The following is a 25,897-nucleotide window of genomic DNA, read 5'->3' as shown; positions in this document are numbered from 1 at the left end:
TTGATTTGTGCATTTGAAACCTTTTACTGTTGACATTTTTTTCAACCCCCACAATCAGCTACAGCAATCCCCACATAGGGTTACAACCTACACTTAAGGGTCTATGCTCTAGGAAACAACGGAGCGAGCGCCAGGGTAAGAGTATGGGCTGTGAATGTGTGCAGCAGGCATCTGAGCTGGGCATCACTTACACTGTTGGACTGCTGCATGCATTCAAGCTTTGAAATTACCAGGATGAGTCTTGTGTCTCCCCCCACCCGAGTGACCTCTAGCTCTCGATCCCCCTGCCTCCAAGTGCTGGGATTACAGGCACCCACTCCCAGCCAACAACGTGGTCTTTATTCCAGAGAGTCAAGATGACTCCTAAGGAAAATTTCTCGACAGCTTGCTTCCTCTCACCATTCATTTCCTGTCCGCAAATTCTTCCCATCTCTTTCCATCATCCACCACTCAGCTGCTCAGGCTCCAAGATGACAGGCCTCTCTCATTTTCTATCTTTCCCCTTCACCCATCACCTGGTCACTGCTGATCTATTGGCAGTACTCCAAAATGCCCAAGTCTGCCAAAGCCACTACCACCTTTTATCCTCACCCCAAGGTTTGTCGGTTGGTTCATTCGCGTTAGCTGCTTCCTTTTCTCCCTTCCTGTGTGGAGTTGGGCAGGAGTTGGAGCCAAGGTTCACACATGCTCTACTGTGGAGCAACACTCCAATCTGTGCCCCTTTCCTGAGTCACACGATGCATCTACACAGCAACTAGAATGGGATTATAAACAATTCCCTCGTCTCCGCTGCCAGTCACTTTTCCTTATGCTCAGAGGGACTCCAAAGTTTGTACCTGGCTTTTGAAGACCTGAGACGGACTTTCTGAGCTGCTGTGCCGAGCCCTTTGATCTTTTCTCGCCTCCTGAGAATGGCAATTCTACTTCAATTGCAGGCTCTTTGCACTTGCTTTATCATTCTTTCCTGGAGCATGGCATAGGTCACGTCTCAGGCAGACACCAGCTTGGAAAATTCTTAAGTGAACTGGTTCCTGAAACGATCTCACCTTCTTGGTTAACTTTTGTATTGTCAGTACCTTGAAATTACAAGTATTGTAATGTGCATGCATTACTGAGAATTGGACTCAGGGCCTCAAATGATAATTTTTCTTTTTTTTGTTTTGTTTTGTTTTGTTTTTTGAGACAGGGTTTCTCTGCAGCTTTAGAGCCTGTCCTGGAGCTAGCTCTTGTAGACCAGGCTGGTCTCGAACTCACAGAGATCCGCCTGCCTCTGTCTTCCGAGTGCTGGGATTAAAGGCGTGTGCCACCACCGCCCGGCAATGATAATTTTTCTTGATCACCACAAAGTTTAGTTATATGAAGAATGAAAATTCACACTATATTTTAAACCTACTCTTTGCAAAATGTCATCCTTATTAGCTACTAAAGTAGACTTTTATCTCCTTAGAGACAGTGTCTTGCTTTGTGGTACAAGCTAGCTTTAAACATGGTCTTTCTGTCTAAGCCTCCTGGGTACTGGGGCTCACGTAAGCACAACCATGACTAAGTGTTTTTTACTTCCTGTCTTTCACACTAATGGGACAGACTCCAGCTGGGAGTCATTCATGACGTCATCGGTCTCCAGCGCTATAACAGCAACTTCACAATATAAAATGTATTACTCCTAGATATCAGGAAAAATTCACCAGTTGCTGTGTTAAAAGTAAATCTACGCTGGGCAGTGCACACACACCTTTAATCCCAGCGCTCAAAAGGCAGAGGTAGGAGGATCTCTGTGAGTTCAAGGCCAGCCTGGTCTACAGAATTAGCTCCAGGACAGCTAGGGCTGTTACACAGAGAAACCCTGACTCAAAAAACCAAAAAAAGTAATTCTACTGCAATGGGATTGGGTATCAGCTGATTCCCAGCCATGAATACAAACACGAATGGACAGAAAGGAATGATTTCAGCTGTGGCTTCTTGGTTCCAGAACAGAACATTTTTAGCATGTTACTCTTTTATTTAATGACTTCATCCTAGCAGCAGGGCTCGTGGACATTTTACACTTTGGATTGTATTACCATGTACTACTTGGGTGTGCTTAGACATACCTGCAATTCTGGCACTTAGAACATGGAGGCAGGAGGACCAAGTGTTTAAGTTAGCTGAAAGATAATAAACTCTATTTTAAAATTCTTCCCTTCTGGTCAGTCAGAACCATGTAGATCCTACAAACACGGGCACATTTAATTCTGCACTACAAGATGGACGCAGGAGCAACCCCAGGAAGCATTTGTGACACCACACACTATGTACAACCACACAAGTCTCAGTGTGTCTGGAGCTTCATCACTGGGCCTGTCCTTCTGCAGCTTTCCACTGGATCACCAGGATACAGCCCAGAGGGGACACACTGGGATACTGTGATGGACAAGGCCTGCAGGACACTGGTAACCCTAGCTGAGTGTGACCTTGAACATCTGATTTTTCTGTCTTCATCTGTGAGTGCTGGGGTTAAAGGCATGAACCTTCATGTCTCATTTTATGCACTGCTGGAGCTGAAACCCAGGGCTTTGCGTAAACCTAGCAAGCACTCTACTGACTGCTACGCTCCCGGCCCACACGTGAGAAACTTTAGATTGAACTCTTGTCTCCAAGAAGTCATATACTTCACAAAATTTGCTTTTGATATGTGTGAACATGTGTGTGCATATACAGGTACACATGCAAGTTGCACGTGTATGCACGTGGAGACCATTTTAATTTTTGAGTTTCTCTCACTGGTTCTGTTAGTTCACTGATCCAGCCAGTGCTCCTAGCCAGCAAGTCCCAGGGACCTTCCTGTCTCCCTGGCAATGGGACTGCAGGCATTTACCATTACACCCAGTTTTTAACTGAGTGTTGATCCAAACTCAGGTTCTCATGTTTACAAGGAAAACATTTTAGTGACTGAGTCATCTCCTCAGCCCCACAAAACATTGTAACTTTTTGTGGTACTGGGTGACCTGCTGCTGCTAACTAGACACTTTACCACTGAGCTCCGTTATCAGCCTAGTGTTTCCTTCTTTGAACAGGGTTCTTGCTCAAGCACGCCTCCTGTTCAGCATTCCCAGCCACTAGGTCTTTTAGTGTATGCTATCATGTTTAGACATTTTCAGTAACATTTAAGATTGTTAGCTGGGTGCAGCACTTATTTATAACCCCAGCACTAGAGAGGCTGATGTAGAATGGAGCATCTGAGGCCAGCCCAGGCTACAAAGATTGTCTCAAAAATAAAGAATGCACCAAAACTGCCACCAGGATCGTAGAGCAATTTGGGCATTGGTTAGGTGCTCTTTAAAGGACTAAATACAGGTACTAACGGCAGTGAACTGATCAAGATAAGACCTTTTGCATAAACTGAAAGTTACCAACACCTTATCTGATGATGAGACACAGACTGAGAGACACCCAGCAAAATCTTAGTGTCTTACCCTCTGCCCAACACCAAGCTCCTATAATTGCTCAATTAACCAGTTCAGCTACCTCTGACCAGGTTAAACAGTACCCAATGACCCTGCAAACAAAGGCTTTTTCCCATGCCATATGCTATTATGATCTTTTGTGTCTGGACACCTTCTAGGTCAGAGCAAAAGCACATTTTTACTTCTGTGTAAGTTCAATGCAGTTACAGGTCTAGCTTTGTAAATGCTGTCTGCTCAGGTAAATACTATTGCCCATTATGCCCTCAAAGATAATGTCTATTTGACCTCATATTCTAGGAAGAAAACAATAACCAAAGAAATGGAATATAACTTCCTAGAGATTCTTAGAACCTTTTCTTCTGAATACTTACCCATAATTTTTGTTTTGTTTTTGTTTTACATTTTTGACAAGGTCTCCTGCATCCAAGGCTGGCTTCAAACTTGCTATGGCACAGAGTGACCATGGATTCCCCTGCTTCTATCTCCCAAGAGCTGGGATGTGTGCCACCATGCCTGGTTTCTGAATTGTGGGCGATAAGACCCAGAGCTTCAGGCATGACGGCTCTGACAATTAGGTTTCATACCGAGCTATTATGTAGATACTTTTCTTATTTCTTAGGAATATTTTGAGTTGAAAAGTTGTACCTAGAAATGCTAACCCAGGATGTTAACCCTTTACTAAGTAAGGGTATTGTTTCCCACAGAAGCCAAACAGAAAACAAAATGTTACTAACATTGTCTATTTATTCATTAATAAAAAGTGCATAGTACAGCCCTTTACCCCAATCCAAGTACTCAGTAAAAGATTAACAATAAATGCTAGATGGCACGAACTGATTTGTTTGGCATAATTTAAACATTTAGAAACAGCAAATTACATTTAGTACATCACATGACCACTTTTGCTTTCAACAAATAATCATTGGACATGTAACGAAAACTCAGGATTCCTCACCGAGAAATATAAGACTGTCCCTAGTTTCTACTGCAAAAACAAAATTTAATCATTTGCTATTAAGTCTCCTCATTCCTTCTTCAAGTTGCTGTTTTGTGATTTAAACTGAGTTGGTCCAATTTGAGCATAAAATCACTGAAAGCGACAAACTTTCAGTTACGTGACAGACTTCCACAATCTAAGACATCAGTGAGTTCATAAACACTATCATAGATACTAAATGGAGCCACAGGACAGCGATACTCATGGATACTCTGGAGAACCACTGTGCATTATGAAACATGCCTTCCTAAACATGGGATAGTGTTTAGATGCATGATAGAATCTTTCGCTGGAAACAGTCCTAGTGTTAACCTGTCCCATGTGGAAGAGAGAAAACAAAACTACTAGATTTTTAAATAACACATTATGAAATGACTCAAACTCTGGAGAGCACACGGCCCAGACTGATGGGAACGTAAGATTTCTCCTTTACTTCCTCTGTTTTAAGAGAACTGCAGCTACAGAGCAAGTGAAGGTTTGCAAGCCAAATAAATAATGGTATTAGGAATGTGCTCAATTGAGACATGCAGAAGCTTCAAGAAGAGAGACATTTAAATTATTAGTGAGGTTAATAATAACAATATTCTATACAGGATACCACCATTTTAGGAATACAGAAAATTTTCCATAGCAAACAAAATAACAAAGAATAAAAAATAAAAACCCAAGATCAAGTACTTCTCAAAGAAACTCAACTGTTAACAGGCACTGAAATGTCTGGATTGGATTTTTCTATACAATTGTGCTCATATATACTTCCGGTGAACATGTAACAGCCTTTTCTGTGTTGGAATGCAAAACCTCTGAAGGGATAAAGAACCAGGGCAGTGTCACCAACTCAAGGGAGGGCTCGTGCAGGGAGAGGCTCGGCTGTTCACAGAGTGTGCATGTGACGGAAACGCGCACACAGAGTAAGAATCCACACTTCTAACACTCGTGTTCTCTACCCACATTTTGTCCATTCTTTTTTAACCAAGGTCAAGTCTCAACTACTCGCGGCGACTGAGTGAACACACCAGCTCTCCACTGGGTGTCGCTCCAGTGAGTTAGAAAACGGACTGCTGGGGGCACATGTGCAGGTCTCCAAAGAGTGAGGACACAAAAGGAAATTCTACAGGGATTTAGTTCCCTTTGATGCCATTCCAATCTTGTTCAGCTTTAAATCCCCCGCCCCATTTCCCCTTCTGAGGCAAGGTATTCCTATGCAGCCCAACCTGACCAGAAATTTATTACTTAGTCTAGTTTGGCCTCAAGACTGCCGCCATATCTGGCTTTTGGTAAACTGGCTACCAGAAATGAAGCAGGGGAAACTAACAGTTGGCCACAGAAAGAGAGAAACCCTTCTTTCACCCTGTGGTCTTCTTTTGTTCGGGATTTAACTTACCTGGGTTAAGTCACCCTTTATAAGCATAAGTACCTAAAAGATGGTTCTATTATTTCAAGCATTGAGCATTGAGTCAGGAGGAATGTCAGCAGCCAGGACCACAGCACAGGCCAAAGTGATGCCCTGAACCATGCTTCTGGGCCAGAGGGTACCCACCACATAGGGGAATAAGCAGTGACGTGCAGCCAGGCCAGAGGTCTGTCAGTGGCACAAGGACAGACAATTTTATTTAGTTTACACAAAGTTTCTCAGATCTATACAGTGACAGCCTAGATTGACCTGGGGAGGAAATCTTTACATTGATAGCAAAGTATATTCTAGTCCCAACGGATCATCTGCAGCTACTTCCTACACAAAAACTCCAGGCCGTCCACGTATGTCCAGATGCCATTTGTATTCAGTGCTTTTTGAGCTAGAGAATAATGCAACCTTTTACTTTTTAAATACATTCTAAAATTTCAGTTTCTGATACTCCTTTCCACTCCAATACATCCACTTCCCACTACTAAACATAACCAATCGAGCTGAGAGGTGTGATTCTTGTTTGGAAATAAAAGTATTTTCCCCCTTTTCCTGGGAATAAACCAATTTTTCTTCGTGTCAGAAGGGCAATAAAAGACTAAATTTTTTTTTCAAATAAAAAGTTGTGAAAATAAATGGGAATTAATATGTCAACCCCACACACTGATGTAGGATGATTCCATTCTAATAGGTAAGTGTTGGAATGGGAGAGAGGCTTGCTGAGAGGCATTCGCTTCAAGAGACAAAATACAGCCCATGTTAGCCCAGGGTAGAGTGTATCTGGCAAAGGCAGAATTGACTCTTCCTTTCATGAGCCGTGTAAGGCTAGTGTACAGTGGCTTTCAACGACACGCAATGGATTCTAAACCAACCACTATATTAATCAATCGTGTTTATTTAAAGTATTCTTAACATCAGAAATTTTTAATGTGAATTTAAAAAAAATCATTAAACAACCAGTTTACTTTTCCTATTCTAGCCACATGAGCCATCTATGTAGCCACCCGGATCGCAGCTGGAGGCTCTAAGGAACATAGGCTAAAAGCTTCACTGTCCCAAGAACTACAGAAAACTGCCAATGTAAAGTAAATACAGTGTGGCTCCGTCATTCACACCAGATAACCCCAAATAAATACCTTATGGAAAAAATTAAAATCTATTAAAACCACTTAAAATACTTAAATGCAGAAATCTCAATTTTCCTTCAGTTGGGCAAGAAACCACCAAAGACATTATGATCACGGTTCCAGGGACAATGAGTGGAATGTTTAAAATTAGGCCAACCAACAAAGCCCTGTGAACGTTCTGAGAGATCCATTTACTCAGGTATACCGTAAATAAGAACTGAGCAACACAAGAAGCAAAAGTCAATTTGCATGTGAAATTTCTATAAGCTCATGAAAACAATACCATCCCCAATTGCAGATGGAAAAGGAAAAACAGCTAAGAGTACTCTGGTCATCTTCAGTCATTTGGTCGTGCACAGCGTTAACAATCTGTTTCCCACATAAGCGTTAGTCCACAGGCGGAGCAGGTGGGTCCTGTCCCTGGCATTAAAAAAGAATGGGTGGAGAGACTTTTAACACACCTAAGAAGTAAAAAGGGAGCAGCACACCTGTCCCCAACACCGTCATGCTAAATTTGTACTTGGAGTCCTCAAGTTTTTACACAGGGAACATAAGGTTTTATACGGGGAACTGTGGTCTGGCAGTGTCTGCCCCATGCTTGCTTGTGTGTGGAGAAAGGGAAGCAGCCACCATGAGGTGGTGTCTGTCCTCTCTCTCCCTGATGTGATGGCTGAGTGCAGACACTCCCACTGGAGACTCTGATTTCTCACTGTGGGATGTGTGCCAGAATGTGGCTTGGGTGCTTGTGCTTCTTACCACTAGAAGGGAAGCCCAACTTCCAGTGAAGCCTGTAGTAAGAGAACAGAAACTGGCCACGCATGCATGAGTGCATGTATGTATGTGTATATATATATATATGTCTAGAGCAGGCCTTGCACACTATCTCGGGTACCTCAAAGGTTGGCTTCACACACATTGGCCAAGCACTCCCAGTTAAGCTATCTCCTCAGAGCATATGAGAGCACTGCCAATTTTTGTTTCTTTTGAGACAAGGGGATTTGTTAGGTAGCCTATGTGCTGGAATTACATCTGTGTAGAGCGTGTTCTGCTTCAGATCGTTAAGCTTCCTCAACACTAAACTAACTGGATTTTTGGTTTGTTAACCAATAATCCATCTATTTAGTCACCTTTATGTTATGTTGGTTTTTGCTACTTGCATTAAAAGCATCTGAGCTAAAAGAAGATGAAAGCTATGCCAAGCCACAGGGGCTGAGGTACGAGGATCCTGAGAGAGAGAAAATAACCAAATTTTAGGGCTGCTGGGAAGGCGTTATTTCCTTCCTGGCATGCTGAAGGGGGAGCAGCACTTCTACTGCAGTTTGGTTTCTCTGTTCCTTGCTTAAGACACAGAAACTACTGTTCCTAGGACCAATAAGGTCCAGGAGTGTATCACCTGTGATGACTTCTAAGTCAGTTTAAGTTGGATTGCTTTATCTCTAAACACTGGAGATATTGTTTCCTGACAAAAATAATAAAGGTGTACACACAGTGTAAGAAAAAAGGCTAAGAAAAAATATTCTACACAGGCAAGTTCTTTAAAAGAAAAGCCTGAAGTACGTTAAAGTTTTCCTTTCTGCTGCCTTCCCTCCTTGCCCTTCACTAACTCCCGCTGCCTCCCAGGGGTCAGAGTTAAAGGGTGTGTGTGCCACTGACACCCTTCTTAGCTGACAGCATGGGGCGTGTCGACCGCTCTACCGAAGCTCCACAGTGCAGCCCGATTCTCACTGTATACTTGGTTTCCTTTTAAGTTCTAACATTAACAACATAAGGCTGCAAAAATGCAGCAATTAAGAACCACACTTTGGGGCTGGAGAGATGGTTCAGAGGTTAAGAGCACTGGCTCCTCTTTCAGAGGATCCAGGTTCAATTCCCAGCACCCACATGGCAGCTCACAACTGTCTGTAACTCCAGACCCCGGGAATCTGACACTTTCACACCAACTCACATGAAATAAAGTTAAATAAATTATCAAAAAAAAGAACCACACTTTGTGAAGGCTGAATAACAGAAGTAAGAGTAGTTTGGTTCTAACATGTAGCTTCAACATGAAAAAAAAGAAAGCTATTTTGTTTGTTTTTTTGAGATGGGGTTTCCAAACTAGGCTCTAACTTGCTAAGTAGCTCTAGCTATCTGGCTCTAACTAGCAAAGGATGACCTTGAACCTCTGAGTGCCCTACCTCCACCTACCCAGTGCAGGGATTACAGGTGTGCCACCACACCCTGTGTGTGAGATGCTGAGGAGCCAATGCAGGGCTTCATGCACACTAGGCAAGCAGTCTACCAACTGAGCCATATAGTTAGCCTGAACACTTTTTTTTAATGGATGCTGTGTCATTTTATAGATACTATCACCTTCTAAAATAGAACAAGGCGTAGTACAAGGGGGCCTAGAACTCACAAGGTAGACTAGGCTAGCCTTGGGTTTGTGGTAACCCTCCTGATCTACCCTCCCAAGTGCAGAAATTACAGATGAGCCATACCTAGCTCTGTTTGTTATTTTTTTATGTTTACCTCCACAAAAGACAACCGGGGACTGAAAATTTTATTTTGACTACAATGAAAGAATTCAGTCCAAGAATGAAGTTTTCTCCTGGATAATTTAGATACTTCAGTCAAAACAAACACCCCCACACTAACCCAAAAGGATGAGTAATTCTTACACTGTGAGGACTGGAGGGCTTTCCGGGGAGGCTGGAGCCTCTCAAATTCGGAGGCCTGAGTAAGAACAGGAGCACTGCAATCACCACCCAGGCCATCAGGATCACAGTGATGCTGATACTGCTGTCGCTGGAGGGTCCTGGCACTGAAGACAAACAAGAGGAACAGCTGGAGCGAAACCGTAAAACTGTGAGATAAAGGTAAAATAGATCCTAATGCTAAAAATCACAGTAAGAAAAACACTAATAATTTAGAGTAAAGCTGTAAACGAATATATTTCAATTTCTCGTTCCTTCAAGTGAGAAAAATCTACAAGGTATAACTTATGTTAGTCACAACCCAAATTATAGTAAAGACTTTATATAGTAAAGAACTAGTCTAATAGTTCTTTTTAATTTTTTTATTTATTATGTATACAGTGTTCTGCCTGCATGTATGCATGCCTGCTATCCAGAAGAGGGCACTAGATCTCATTACAGATGGTGGTGAGCCACCTACCATGTGGTTGCGGAGAATTGAACTCAGGACCTCTGGAAGAGCAGCCAGTGCTCTTAACCACTGAGCCATCTCTGCAGCCCCATTTAATAATTCTTTACAATTTTATCTTTTATTATGTGTCTGTGTAGGAGTCGGGTCGCCAGAGCTGGGGTAATGGGCAGACTGTGAGTCATCTGACACACATTCTAGGGATAGAACTCTGGGCCTCTGCAAGAAGCAGCCCAACTGAATGTAGTAATTCATATTTTTTAAATATTTTTTATGGTTTATTTAACTTTTTCACTTTATGTACATTGGTGTGAAGGTGTCAGATCCCCTGCAACTGGATCTTCAGACAGTTGTGAGCCACCCATGTGGGTGCTAGGACTTGAACCCGGGTCCTCTGGAAGAGCAGTCAGTGCTCTTAAGCACTCAGCCATCTCTCCAGCCCCAGTAATTCATATTTTGTGTTAAGAAAAAACTGAGTTGTACAATGCAACCATAGACGGTCACATACATCAAAACAGTCGGTTCCTGCCAACAGAGTCTGTATAGTTATCAGATTTTCTGTGCGATGGCTCCATACATAAAAAAAAAGAAAGAAAAAACTGAGACTCTGGGAAGACACTTATCACTGTGCCACTCCATATTCAACAGTTTTGCATTGATTGCAGAAGGTTAATGGACTTAGGAAATCACAAATCCATAGATTTTTCTGAGATTTAAAGAAGCTGATTAAGAATGCCTAATGGGGGCTGGAGAGATGGCTCAGAGGTTGAGAGCACTGGCTGTTCTTCCAGAGGTTCTTGATTTCAATTCCCAGCAACCACATGGTGGCTCACAGCCATCAATAATGAGATCTGGTGCCCTCTTCTGGCCTCCAGGCACACATGCAGGCAAAACACTGTATACATGATAAATAAATCTTAAGGGAAAAAAAGAATACCTAATGGAATCAGGTGGTGGTGGTACAAGCCTTTAGTCCCAGCTCTCAGCAGAGAGAGGCAGGTGAATCTCTGAGTATGAGGCCAGCCTGGTCTACAGAGTGAGTTCCAGGACAGCCAGGGCTATATAAAGAAACTTTGTCTCAAAAACAAAACAAAACAAACCAATTTAGCTGGGTTGGTGGTGGTGCACACCTTTAATCCCTGTACTTGGGAAGCCTATGTGGGAGGATCTCTGTGAGTTCGAGGTCAGCCTGGTCTAGAAGAGCTAGTTCCAGGACTAGCTCCAAAGCTACAAACCCCTTTTTGGAAAAAACAACAAAAAAATATGTTTATCCTTTTAATTTTTTTCCTTTTTCTTTTCTTTTTTTTTTTTTTTTTTTTTTGAGACAAGGTTTCTCTGTAGCTTTGGTGCCTGTCCCAGAAGTAGCTCTTGTAGACCAGGCTGGCTTCAAACTCACAGAGATTCTCCTGCCTCTGCCTCCAGAGTGCTGGGATTAAAGGCGTGCGCCACCACCGCCCAGCTTTATCTTTTTCTATTTGTGTGTGGGTCAGGGGGTAACTTTTTTTATTTATTTTTTATTTATTATGTATAGAACATTTCTTCCATGTGTGCTTGCAGGCCAGAAGAGGGCACCAGATCTCATTATAGATGGCTGTGAGCCATCATGTGGATGCTGGGAATTGAACTCAGGACCTCTGGAAGAGCAGCCAGTGCTCTTAACCGCTGAGCCATCTCTCCAGCCCCCAGGGGGTAACTTTTAAGATCTGGTTCTTTCTTTCCACCATGTGAGTCCTAGGCACTGAATTTAGGATATAAGCCTTGGTGCTAAATGCTTTTACCAGCTGAACCATCTTACCTGAACTTCACTAGATCCTATTCTTCTTACACAGGGTCTACCCATCATTCGTTATCATCAGGTCTCCAGGGTAACCTAGGCTGGCCTCACATTCCTTTCCCTAACTCCCAAACAAGTGTGTCATCCAAAACTCCAGTAACATGAACCTCTCTGCTGACCAGCCCAGTGAGTAACCACTGCTGATCCATCCGACTCTGAGCACACTGGTTTGACCTTTGCTGGTGTGATTTGGTCCTACTTAACTAATCTTCCCTTCTCCCAACCTTATCTCTTCTAGTTACTCCACATTCTTGAGCCAATGTCCCCCTCACCTGGCTGTACATCAATAAGGCCTGTGACCCACATCGCAGATTCTGAGGCCCTGCATCAGACCATCTGACTCAGGAGCAGCATATGGGTGTGGTCTGATACTTTTTTAAACCTTCCCAAATGAATATGATGTAATAATAATTCAATACTACTCATGCAAACTCAGTCCTTCCAAAGCACTCCATATCCTCCACCCTGTCTAGCATGTGTTCACAACCAACTCCCATTAACTCTTTACCTCCCTTTTCTATAAAGATCCCATTCCTTCTGCTACTGTCCTGCTACCTTTCCCAAAGTATCATGGCATTTCTCAGTTGAAGAAATGGCTTCCCAGCTTCCTTAATTAGATGATCAGATTGTTGCTGCTGATTTCCAAGGCTGGGGATCAAACCCAGGGCCTTGGATGTGCTGAACAGCTAGATCTCTGTGAGATCAAGGCTAGCCTGGTCCACACAAAGAAACCCTGCCTCAAAAAAGAGGAAGAATAAGAGGAAGGAGGAGGAAGAAGAAAGAATTGCCTGAGGCGGTCACAGAGAGGTAGGTGACAAGTAATGCTTTAAAAAATTATTTTTAAGTGGTATGTGTGCATCTGTGTGGGTACTGGAAGAGAACTTCAGATGCTCTGGAGCTACACTGAAGGCACTTATGAGCTGCCTGACATAGAAGCTGGAAACTAGGGGCGAGAGAGATGGCTCAGAGGTTAAGAGCACTGGCTGCTCTTCCAAAGGTCCTGAGTTCAATTCCCAGCAACCACATGGTGGCTCAAAACCATCTGTAGTGAGATCTGGTGCCCTCTTATAGCCTGTAGGCATATACGCAGACAGAAATCTGCATATATAATAAATAAACAAAATCTTATCTGGATTCAGTCCTCTGCAAGAGCAGCAAGCTCCTAACTGCCAAGCCATCTCTCCAGTCTACACCAAGCTTTTAACATAAGGAATATAATTTAGTCTGGTTTTATTTAAAAATTACATTATTTACTTATTTTGTATATGCATGAGTATAAGCATACATGCCATAGCACACGGGTTGCAGTCTAAGGACACCATGAGAAAGTTAGTTCTCTTCTACTGTGTGTGTGTGTCCCAGGGAAGTGAACTCAGACCACCAAGATGGGAGGTAAGCAGCTTTATCTGTTGAGCCATCTTACTGGTAATTGCTTTGTTTGTTTTGACATCTCATGCATCCAGATTGGCCTCAAATATGCTACGTAGCCACAGTGGTTTGAACTCCTGATTCTCTTGTCTCTGTCTCCAAAATGCTAGGGTTGCAGGCCTGCACCACTACTCCTGGTTTGCTGAACTATGAAAACTAATTAGTGCCATTCTAGGAAGTAAATCTGGCATATGAGCACAATAAAATTCTACAAATCAGAGGTAAAGCAGGAGGCAAAGGCGACAGAATTTAAGTAGCAGCAAAGAAGAGAATGGAAGGAACAATGCTTAGACATTAAAAAAACATACTAAGGAGGATTTGAGGAGGTTAGGCACAGTAGGTTCAAGGATAGCCTGAGCGAGGTAATGAGTCTGAAGCCAGCCTAACCACACAGTGAAATCCTGTGTGAAGAGAGATGGGCTAAGGTGTGATTCAGTAGTGGAGTGCTTGCCTACCATGCATAAGTACTGAAGTTTGATCTGAAACAGCGTAAGAAATAGTCTTTTAAAAAGATTCTGTCAGGCACTGGTGCACGCCTTTTAATTCCAGCACTTGGGAGGCAGAGGCAGGTGGGAATGTCTGTGAGTTCCAGGATAGTCAGAGTTGTTACACAGAGAAACCCTGTCTTGAAAAACTAAAATAGAAAAAAGACTCTACAAAGCCCTAACAATGTTTTTCATATTCAGAGAAACCTCTGAACTGTCTTTCACAGTGCTTCTATGAAAAGTCTAGCAATGCTCTTCAGATGGCTGCCTTCTGTAATAAGAAATCCTTACTAAAAGGTAACTACAAAATGCAGGGACTAGAGGATGAAGATGCTAAGGCATGGCAAGTGTAGATCTAGAAGACAGAAAGAATTTGCCTCCAAAGCCTCTTTGCCTTCAAGAAACAGAACAGTTGACATAAGATAACTAAGTAGCCAATGGTAGCAGGTGGACACTTTTAATCCCTACCTAGCAAAAAAAGCCTAAGTAAAACAGAGTTACTAGATACATACTAGTTATAGGACCAAGAGTCACTAGATACACAGTTACTAGACAAAAGACAGTCACTAGATACATAGTTACTAGACAAAGGAAAAAACTTTAAAGAGTTTTTAAGAACAACAGAGGGCTGGAGAGATGGTCAGAGGTTAAGAGCACTGACTGCTCTCTTCCAGAGGTCCCAGGGTTCAATTCCCAAAAATCACATGATGGCTCACACCCATCTGGAATGAGATCTTGGTGCATGCTTCTGGCGTGCAGGCATGCAGGCAAAACACTGTATATATAATAAATAAACAAATCTTAAAAAAAAGAACAACAGAGATTCTAGGTTTCTATCTGTAAAGAATTTTAAGTTATGTAAAGTACATTTTTCTAAGTTGTATGACAAGTGGTTTCTGTTTTACTACTGATAATGTCTAAAAAATTGTATTTATTTCTATATTATATTAAAAAAACAGAGACTGGTACCACTAAGACGGTAAGACTATGGGCAGGGCAGTGGTGGTGCAGGCCTTTAACCCCAGCACTCAGGGACAAAGACAGGTGGATCTCTGTTAGTCTACAGTCTGTTAGGCTGGTCTACAGCGAGAGTTCCAGGACAGCCAGGGCTGCTACACAGAGAAATCCTCTCTCAAATAAACAAAACAAAAAAGAAAGAAAGAGAGAGAGAAAGAAAAAAGGTAAGACTACTGTCAAAATGTAGATAGAGTGAGGACCAGGAACATGGCTTTGTAGTTAAAGGCACCTGCCACCAAGCCTGATGACCTGAGTTTGGGTGCCATCCTCCAATATCTTTTTAGGATATACCATCCTCAAGACATTTTTTTAAAAAAAGATGCAGAGCGAGCAGGAGTTGTGAGGCTATCTGGAAGAATATTCCAAGCATGGGGAACCAATGATGCCCCTGCATGAGGATCCAGTGGGATGTGGGATGTGCTCAATACTGCCCATCACTAGTTTAGAAGTGGGATGAGGTTTGGATACCAGAGAAAGACTCATCACAGGAGCAGTCAATCATAGCCAGGTCATAGCCCTCCCAGGACATAACATGGGACTTCTATTATGCATCAAATTAAAAAAAACCCTTAAGAGTTTTAGATGAGTGGGCTGATGGGGCGGCCCACAGGTCCTGAGTTTAATTACCAGCAGCTATATGGTGGCTTACAACCATCTATAATGAGATCTGATGCCCTCTTCTGGCATGCTGGCATACATGCATGAAGAACACTGTATTCATAATAAATAATCAAATCTTTAAAAAAAAGTTTTAAGTGAGAAGAAGGCAAACGCAAACTATTATTTGGACAGCTATTACGTTAAGAAAAACAGAGAAGATAGTTAAGAACATATCAGGCTGGTATGGTGACAAGACCCTTTGATCCCAACACTTGGGAGGCTGAGGCAGACAGATCTCTGTGAATTCTAGGCCAGCCTGTTCTACATATTGAGTTCCAGACCAGCCAAGGCTACATAGTAAGACCCTGTCTTAAACAAACAAAAGGAACCTATTATAAAAACTTACAGGAGATGGAACAGGTAGGAGGCAGAATGGGGTGGTATGAAGTATAGTTTTGGTTAAATCCCAAAAGTAGATGATAATGGATGGACCCCTGAGAGTCAAGAAGAGTCAAGGGTAACTTTCAGGGCAGGGATACCACAAACTTATGGGAAAGACAAAGGAAGAAAAGCAGCCATGGCAGATACTTCTAGGAGCTCAGTTCTGAAGAAGACAGTTTTTTTTTTTTTTTTTTTTGGTTTTTCGAGACAGGGTTTCTCTGTAGCTTTGAAGCCTATCCTGGAACTAGCTCTTGTAGACCAGGCTGGTCTCGAACTCACAGAGATCCGCCTGCCTCTGCCTCCCGAGTGCTGGGATTAAAGGCGTGCGCCACCACCGCCCGGTGAAGAAGACAGTTTTAAGGTGCCTGTGAAGCATTACAGTAGACATGTCCAGAAGATAGTCACCAGCACATAAGTAATGAGTCATGAGACTTGAGAACATAACCAAGGGAGTGTATGAAGGGAACAGCTCCAGGGAATGAGCTAATGAGGCCTGAGGGGGAGAAGGAAGACAGAGTAATTAGAAAGTTAGAACTGGAAGGAAAACATGGATAGAGAGAGTTGGGAAGACTGAACAAGCACAGGTTCACAGTAGATAAAGAGTAGCTTTATGTAGAAATGGGAGAAGATAGGAAATTATGTCAAGGATTGTGCTGGTTAGACAGCCACATCAATGATGTGTTTGCCATGCAAACATGGAAAACTAAAATCCACTTAAAACCTGAGAGTTTGGAAAGAAATTCTAGGCAAAAAACAAAACAAAACAGTTAAGCATGGGGCTGGAGAGATGGCTCAGAGGTTAAGAGCACTGCCTGCTCTTCCAAAGGTCCTGAGTTCAATTCCCAGCAACTACATGGTGGCTCACAACCATCTGTAATGGGGTCTGGTGCCCTCTTCTGGACTGCAGGTATGCACACAGAATATTGTATACATAATATATATATATCAGTTAAGCATGGCTTAATGCCCATGGCTCCTTTAAGAGAGGTTTTCCTGATTCAGGGGTAGCAGAAAAAAGCTGTGCAGTTTTGAAATGGCGGCTTTCTGGGCTGTGCTGCCAGTGTGAACTCTGGCTTTTACAGGAGGCCAAGCATTTAAGTGGGATTTGTGGGCAGTGTGCTACAAGTTACTTGGTGGCAGCATGGGCCAACTGGTTATGAGAGTTGAGGTGGTGTTAAAGTTAAAATCTTCCTTCTTATTTAAACAGAAAAGGGGAGGTAATGTGGAATTCCCCTCTGTATGTTGTGAATACCATTGGTTAATAAAGAAACTGTCTTGGGCCTGTGATAAGACAGAATAGTGGTAGGCGGGGAAAACTAAATTGAATGCTGGGAGAAAGAAGGCAGAGTCAAGAGAAGCCATGTAGCCCCGCCAGAGACAGGCGCTGGTAAGCCACAGCCTTGTGATGATGGTACAAAGATTAATGGAGATGGGTTCATTTAAGTTCATTTGAGTTAGCCAGAAAAATGCTTAAGCTATTGGCCAAACAGCATTGCAAATAATATGGTTTCTGTGTGATTATTTTGGGGATAAGCAGCTGGGAACAAACAAATGGCCTCCTTCTACAGGGCCCTGAGTTCAATCATCAGAACCCACGTGTGAAAAGAGTGGGCATGGTGGTACACTTTTAATCCCAGTGTTGTAAACTGGGGATGGGGGATTCTTCCCTGATGCTCACTGGCCAGCCAAGCAGTCTAGCCTAATGGTTCGCCCTAGATCCCATTAGAGACCTTGTATCACAAACAAGGTGGAAGGCTCATGAAGAATGGCATCTGCAGTGGACATATGACTTTCACACACATGTGCACACACTTGGTATGTACAGCAGCACATAGGTACTCCTGTACACATGAACACACACCACAAAGAAATAAATATGGCTGTTTATGCACACCTTTAATCCCAGCACTTGGGAGGCAGAGGTGGAGGCAGGCAGTCTCTGTGAGTTAAAGGCTAGCCTGATTTATATTTATATAATGGGCTCCTGGCTAGCCAAGGCTATATAGTGACACCTGTCTCAAACAACAACAACAACAACAAAAAAAAAAACCCAAAGATGCCAAAAGTTTGTTTTTTGTTTTTTTTTTTGTCCTGAAACTCACAGAGATCTACCTGCCTCTGCTTCCTGAGTTCTGGGATTAAAAGTGTGCGTTACCACCACCTGGCCAAAAGTTAAGTTTTGATAAAAGAAATAAATAGTATAAAGCAGCAAAGAACTATTAATGAGAAAAAACACTGGGTGCCTTTAGCAACCGTGCAAATAAATTAAAACTTGCAACTTAAAAACCTAAAACATATTCACTGGCTAATGCCAAAGCTCATGTAGATTCTACAAATGGGAACGCAAGTATTTCTCTACCATTTATCTTTTTGGCTTATGTTTTATTTATGTTATAGTTGCCTGGTTTGTTGACTAATTGAGTAAATAAATTTTCTGTCTTTTGAGACAGGTTTCATGTATGCCGGGCTGGCCTCATAACTCACTAAGTAGCAGAGACTGATCCTTCCCAGTGCTGGCAATACAGGTATGTATCCCTAAAATGTCCTCTTTATTCGGTGCTGGGGATTCAAATCTGGGACTTCACAGATGCTACAACAGCATAACTGAGAGACCCTATCTCAAAAACAAGGTGGAAAGTGTAACTTGGGGCTAGTCAGAGCAGAGCACTTGCCCAGCATGACTGAGAGCAAGGTTAGAAAACCAGCACCACACAAGAAACAGACAACATAATCTGGCGGCCAAAGCCTTTGGATGTGTGCATGAGACTTCAGAATGCTTGAATATGCTTTCTGATGTAAAAATTATTTTTGATTTGGAATCAGGTTAGAAATATCAAATTAAATATTTTGTATATTAATAATGCTGTTTGATCAGCATTTCTTGGTCATTTGATTTTGCATTTTGCACTTCCCAGGATCTATTCTTTTGGTCAAAATATGAAGTATTGATACAGTTTGAGGGTGGTTTTTTGCTTTTGGGGGGGAACTTTTGGGTGTGTATGTATATGTATGTGTGTGGGTATGTGTGTACACGGTGGACAGAAAATTGGATAACAGTTATATCTATCCTCTTCCTTCCCCCAATAGAAATAAAACAAATTTTTACATTTGTTAAAAAAAAAAAAAGAAATATCAAATTAAAGAAAAGCTTCCACCGGTCAGTGGTGGTGCATGCCTTTAATCCCAGCACTCTGGAGGCCAAAGCAGGCGTATCTCTGTGAATTCAAGGCCAACCTGGTCTGTAGAGCAAGTTCCAGAACACTCAAGGCTTCACAGAGAAACCTTGTCAAGAGAGAGACCCCATAAATATGTTTTCTCCCTGATGGACATCTACAGTAGACTCTGTAGACATCCTTCACAAATTCCCTCCCGTACTTTTCCACCCTGGAAGCCTGGAGCCCCTATCTGTCCTATTAGTCTCCCACAAACATGTTTTTCGCTGAAGAAGCTACAAAGCAAGAGTCATGTTGTTTTTCACACAGGTTCTTGCCATGTACCACAAAATAGCCTAGAATTCACCATTCTGTTGCCTTGGCCTGCCATGTGGGATTTCAGCCATGCACTTCTACCCACGAGAGAAGAGCTACAAATCATTGACTCTTCCTTGAGGCATCTGTACCCTCACTTGAAGCAGTCAAAACATTTGAGTATATATTAAGCATCAAATATATAACCAAGAGCCACTTACCATAAAATAAACTAAAAGCTGGGCAAGATGGTACATTCCTATAATTGTAGCACCTTGGGAGGTGGAATATACAATCAGATATTCAAGGCCAGCCTTGTTTTTTTTTCCTCCTTTAAAGATTTATTATGTATACAGTATTCTGCCTACATATACTCCTGCATGCCAGAAGAGGGCACCAGATCTCCAGATCTCTTTATAGATGATGGCTATGAACCACCATGTGTTTGCTGGAACTTGAACTCAGGACCTCTGGAAGAGTTGCCAGTGCTCTTAACTGAGTCATCTCTCTACATGAATCTGTTTTTAAAAAATGAAAATAAGTAATATCCCGGGTGATGGTATGGCATGCCTTCAATTCCAGCACTCAGGAGGTAGAGGCAGGAAGATCTGTGAGTTTGAGGCCAGCCTAGTCTAAAGAGTGAGTTCCAGAACAGCTAGGGTTGTTACACAGAGAAATTCTGTCTTGATAAAAAAGGGAGAATACTGTCTGCTGACTATGGCCCCATCCACCCTCCAGCTTCCCACTGGTACTCACACTCCCGGAGGCACTCTGTGTCTGTGCAGTAGGACTGGGACTGCCGAAGCTGTGAGAGGAAAGGACAGTTAGCTGCTGAGTCACCAGCACGGGTTTGGGGCGGGTGGGGGAGAGGAAGGGAAGGAGGGACAGAACTCAGTGTTGGAGCTAGCTCAGCCCGCATGCAACCCTGCATGTAATTCCTAGCACCACACAATAAAGAAGCAAATCAGCTTTTGAAAGTTTAGACATATTTATTTTTTGTGAGTATCCCGCCTGCATGTTTGTCTGGGCATCACCAACCAAGGTCAGCACTGGGTATCAGGCTTTGGGGTGGGGAGCACAGAGGGTTTAAGCTACCCTGTGAGTGCTGGGAAGTGAACCCAGGACTGATCTCTGGAAGAGTAGCTAACCTGCTGAGTCATCTCTTCAGGACCTTAACTTTTTTTGAGACAGGGTCTCATGGAGACGAGGCTAGCCTCAAACTCACCACACAACAGAGGAACATCATAAACTCCTGATCCTGCCTCTACCTCCCAAAGACTAGGATAGTCACCGTGTCCAAACATAACATTTTGGACAAATAATAAAATATTTAAAATATTTTAAAATCCATCAGTCAATTACACAAGTCAAATTATGAATGAATTTATGCTACTATTTTTTAGGTGGTTGAGAAATGAAAAGCTCACTAGAGATGAGTGGATGGTAGAGAGTAAAGAACATGCAACTTTTCAATTCAGTCTCATAAATGACGCCCTCTTATATATTCAGTAACACCACCACTGCCGCCAGCCCAGTGTAATGAGTCTTTTTCTATTCCACCAGACAGCTCCCAAATAATGACTCGGAGACTTCTTATTAATTATGAAAGCTTGGTCTATAAGCTTAGGCTTGTTCCTAACTAGCTCTTATAACTTAAATTAACCCATTTGTATTAATCTGCATTCTATCATGTGGCATTACCTCCCTTCCATCTTGTACCCATTTTCTCTCCATGGCTTCTAGCATCTCCTGTGCGCCTAGATTCCTTCTCTTCTTTCTTTCTATCTCCCTGGAAATCCCACCTATACCTCCTGCCTCGCTATTAGCCGGTCACTTTTTATTCCACCAATCATATCTTCACACAGTGTACGAGGAGGCCACAACACCAAGAGTGCAACTATTTGTGTAGCAACCGCCAGAACCACTGCTCCACTGACTAAGTATGGGCTCTGCAGAATGACAGGCATTGTCTTCAAGTCAGGCTAGGCAACTTTCTAGTGTTTCAAGACTTTGGGAAAGTCATTGACACCTCTAAACATTAGTTTGTTCATCTACTAAAATGGGGACAAGAAAAGTGCCCACTTATCAGGGTACCATTAGGGATTAGCACAGATGACACATGTGAAGAGCAGTAACGACCCACTAAACCCTATTATGATCATGCTGCACGTCCAGTCTCACAAATAGGGCTGCAATTAACAACAGGTCATTCTGTAGATGATCAGTCTTGCTGAGTCCAAATGGAAGCAAAAGATCCTAACTAATGTAAAATTATGCTCTGTATCTTAACCCACTCTATCTGAAAGGGATCATCTAAACACACTAAGACTATTGCAAGGGAAAACAAGATTCTTTTTTTGCTGCTATTTTGTTTTGGAAACAATGTTTCTTTGTGTAGCAATCCTGGCTGTCTTGGAACTCAATTTGTAGATTATTGTAATGAGCAGCTGGCTGCTTCCTGCCCGGCTCCTGCACGGCTAGCTTTAAACCCGAAATAACAAAACACAAATTATATTCTTTTAAATACTGTTTGGGCCATTAGTTTTAGCCTCTTATTGGCTAATTCTCATATCTTGCTTTAACCCATATTTAGTAATCTGTGTAGCACCACGAAGTGGTGTCTTACCAAGCATCTTAACCTGCGTCCATCTCAGCGAGAAGAGCTATGGCAACTGCCTGAGGCGACTGCCTGACTCTGCTTTCTTTCTCCCACAGTTCTATTCTGTCTACTTCACCTACCTAATTTTCTGTCCTATTAAAGGGCCAAGGCAGTTTCTTTATTAACCAGTGAAAGTAACACATAGACAGATGACCCTTCTCCATCAGTAGATCAGGCTGGCCTGGCCTCAAAATCACTAAGATAACCCTGTCTCCCAAGTGCTGGGATTAAAAGGCATGCACCACGACCTCACAATGACTACAAGCCTTTTAAACGACAAAACAGACTCAACAAACTTTTCCATGTGTGTGTTTTTAATTTATTTCTTCTAACAAGTACTATTTACATTTACTAAAAATTTAAAAGTAAAATGTAAATCTCCCAGTTTCTCAACAGCCTCCCCAAGCACTCAACTCTTTTCTTTACTCTTAGAGGTGAATATGTCCTTTTGAACATTGGGCAGGGGAGATAGCCCAGTCAGTAAAACAACTGCCACATCAACAGGAAGTCTTTGTTTAAATTCTCAGAGATCACTGGCAGGTGTAGTGTGCATCTGCAATCCCAGCACTCCTACAACAAGAGGATGTCTATCTGTCTGTTTGTCTGCCTGTCTGGGTTCAGACAAGAGAGTCCCTGGAAGCTTGAAAGTCAACTAGTCTCAGGTACACAGTGGGGAACAAAGAAATCCTTTTGAACCCATTGAGATCCACCTGACTTTGCCCGCCAGGTTCTGGGATTAAAGGTATATGTGTCACCAGGTCACTTTTATAAATATGTCTTTAGGTAATCATGCATCTTCCTAACCCTAATTTCAATCATATTTTACATTTGCTATAAATCTTTGAATAGCATGATTTATGTTTAAATTGATAAAACCAGTTGGGAAATTTCAATTGTTCTTTGTTGGTAGCAATTTTTTTTAAAGGTTTTGGGATCAAACTTGAAATCTTCCTGCCTCAATCTCTCCAGTGTTGGGATTTCAGGCCAGTTTCACCATGCCTGGATTAGTCAATTTCCTTCACATTATACGTGAGGACCCACAACTGTGAGCCTGTTCCACCTTTGACTGGAAGTCAGAGAGTATGAGATTATTTTTGCTCTTTCAAAGTTGCTGAAAACAGGTGTAGCTACACACCCTGACCTGGGGTGTGGTTACTTGGTGTTTTGGACATAAGATGGATCTACTCCACCCTGAGCAAAGGTTAGAGAATTCAAGTATACGCCTGTGCTCCTTCATTTAAAATGGGAGGTTTGACATAGGGAGTGGCTGCCTATAGAATACTTGGCCTAGGTGTGTTCACTGCATATCCTGACCAAGACGTCATACTTTCCTCAGGAAATAATGGCTTTATGTCTCAAGTACTGAAGCAAGTAACTGTTCTGGTTATTCCTTTGTGTCGTGGTAAAGCAGTCTTTTGCTTTCTTATGCCCCTTTTGTATTGGGGTATAAAAGTGTATGAAAAATAAGCGTGGGTGGATTCACTATTCACTGAATGTCCCTCCTGATGATGTTCTGTGTTTGTCTCTTATTTCTCTTATATCTCTGTTCCTTTTGCTCGGTAATTCTAATCCTCATGCTCCTACCCTGTTGAAGTTGGTCTTAATATTCTTCAACAGCATCATTTAGACATTGGAACAGTGGATAGCTGATGCCAGGCGTGGTGGCACATGCCCTTAATTCCAGCACTTGGAAGGCAGAGGCCTGCCTGCTCTATAAAGTGAATTTCAGAACAGCTAGGACTACACAGAAAGACCCTACCATAAAAAAAGTAAATAGTCCATGATTATTCCCTATCTAACCACTAGAGGTTGAGACAGGAGGATTTCTGTGAGTTCAGGTCATCTGTTCTTGTGTGAAAAAGCTAGTTAAATCCAATTTATGGGGCAAGCAAAGAGCATCCCAGATACTAGGTCTCACACAGCAACTGTCCTCTCAGCAGACCTTACAGCATGTGCTGGCTACAACTTATCTAGGAAAAGAAACACCTCCTAAATTAAAGATGCTCAGCAGGAGTGTGAGGTTGCTCTGTGAGGGCACACTGTTTGAGTGCTGAGCATCTTAGTTTGGCAACCAAGGCATTTTCTACTGCTACTTATCAGCTATGAGTCTTGTACTCTCCCTGGACAGGAGCTTGGGGTGCGGGGCGGGGAGCTCCAGTATGGGGGCTCCTGATACTGCAGGTCTAGAGGCTGGCCTGGCCAAACCAGCAGCTCAGAGTACCAAGACTCAAGACCTTCTGGCTTCTGACACTAGACCTCTGCTGCAGCCACTTAGGTTGCAGCCTCTGCTCTGGGCTTTAACCACAGTTGCCTTGGTGCTTGGCAGGTACTGTAGGATTCTGGCAACAATGAGCTGAGATGGCGAAGCAGCAAGTGGAAGCAGGCAGTGCCTCAAGTGTGACAGCTATCAAACAGACTGCTGGGACCCGAGACCTCACAGTATCTAGTACTGGGGCTGTGGGGCAGTTATTCCTCCTCCTCAGCTCTTCACAGTACTCTTTCCTCAGCTCAGCTCTTTGCCCTCTTCTGACTCTCCATTCTCTCTTCCTGCCTCAGATACCTCTGCTCCCCACTGTTTCTGCCCAGCACGTCTTCGGACCACTTCAGCTGTGTCTCATCGCCGCTCCCTTGGTCTCTCCCTGTAATAACTCATCTGCTGCTGTGTCTGCCATCCTGTCTCCCTGTTACCGGCTCAGCCCACTCCACTAATGATAAAGATCAAAAATAGGGCAAGAAAAATCTAGACAAGTCTTTTATGGAGCCAAATGTTGGAACACTGGGCACGGGGGCAAGGAGAATGTCAATCGTGGCATCACCCTGCATGCGGGTAAAGGACGACATCCGTACTAATCTGGTAAGAGTTAAGGACACTGCTTGCACTAGCCACAGGATCTCTGCATGACCAGCAAGGAGTGCTCTCCCTCTGGTCTGTGCAGTGATGGCTACAGAGTTGTTAGAGTTCCCAGAGGCTTGTGATGGCAAAGGAGAGTGTAGTGAGTAAAAGTGGCTGTTGCTTAGCCTGACAACCGGAGTTCAATCTGTGGGTCCACACGGTGCAGGGAGAAAACCAACTTCTCCAGGCTGTCCTCTGACCTCCGAGTTCACACTGTAGTATGTGTATACCTGCATGCGTGCAGGAGGGAACTTGTGAAGCAAGTTTACGGTCTACAGTAGACCTCCATCTTCAGCAAAGATTTATATTTTGTCATTAGGGGGGAAAATGTGTTGATGGGGTCTCTCTCTTTCTTGACAGGGTTTCTTTGTGAAGCCTTGAGTGTTCTGGAACTTGCTCTATATATCAGGCTGGCCTTGAACTCACAGAGATCTGCCTGCCTCTGCCTCCAGAGTGCTGGAATTAAAGACACGCGGCACACATGCACAACTCTCTCTCAATCTTATGTTTGAAAATATTTTTTAATCTTTAAAAAAAAGATGAAGAGAAAGAAGAAACGTATCAAACTCCAGCCTCCACACATGTGTGTACTCTCACACACATATACAGCTGAAATACAGACCTAAATAATTTAAAAGAATAAGGGTTTCTCTGTGTAGCCCTGGCTGATTGGAAACTCGCTTTGTAGATCAGGTTGGTTTTATGAATTACAGGGTCAGATCTGCCTGACTCTGCCTCCCATGTGCTGGTATTAAAGGCATGCACCACCACCACCCGGTTCAGCCTTCTTTTTCTAAAGAATACTCAACAGCTTACTCAACAGCTTGACAGGCAGTTATGTCTAGACTGAGCTTTGGTCTGGCCTCTTTCCATTTATACAGTAAATAACACTATATGTGATACAATGAAGACATACTTCAGTTGAAAGGGACTCACTGTGTATCTACTCTCATCTAC

General features: G+C 42.8%; 1 protein-coding gene and 1 non-coding gene across 2 annotated transcripts in view; one reads left to right on the top strand and one right to left on the bottom strand.

Annotated features, from left to right (window-relative positions):
• Nucleotides 1–6,720: 6,720 nt before the first annotated feature.
• Smim14 (small integral membrane protein 14) overlaps nt 6,721–25,897 on the bottom strand; it is a 47,707-nt gene continuing 28,530 nt past the window's right edge. The window contains exons 3-5 of the mRNA XM_038335808.1: nt 20,145–20,193; nt 9,633–9,775; nt 6,721–7,392 (exon numbers count right to left, since the gene is read on the bottom strand). Of these exons, the coding sequence (XP_038191736.1) occupies nt 7,360–7,392; nt 9,633–9,775; nt 20,145–20,193 (225 nt within the window). The 3' untranslated portion in view covers nt 6,721–7,359. The remainder of the gene's footprint in view (nt 7,393–9,632; nt 9,776–20,144; nt 20,194–25,897) is intronic.
• LOC119806115 lies at nt 10,561–10,696 on the top strand. Its single transcript, XR_005284146.1, has one exon.

This window comes from Arvicola amphibius, chromosome 1 (genome assembly GCF_903992535.2).
Source record: "Arvicola amphibius chromosome 1, mArvAmp1.2, whole genome shotgun sequence".
Taxonomy (NCBI): domain Eukaryota; kingdom Metazoa; phylum Chordata; class Mammalia; order Rodentia; family Cricetidae; genus Arvicola; species Arvicola amphibius.
This window is presented reverse-complemented; position numbering and strand designations above follow the sequence as displayed.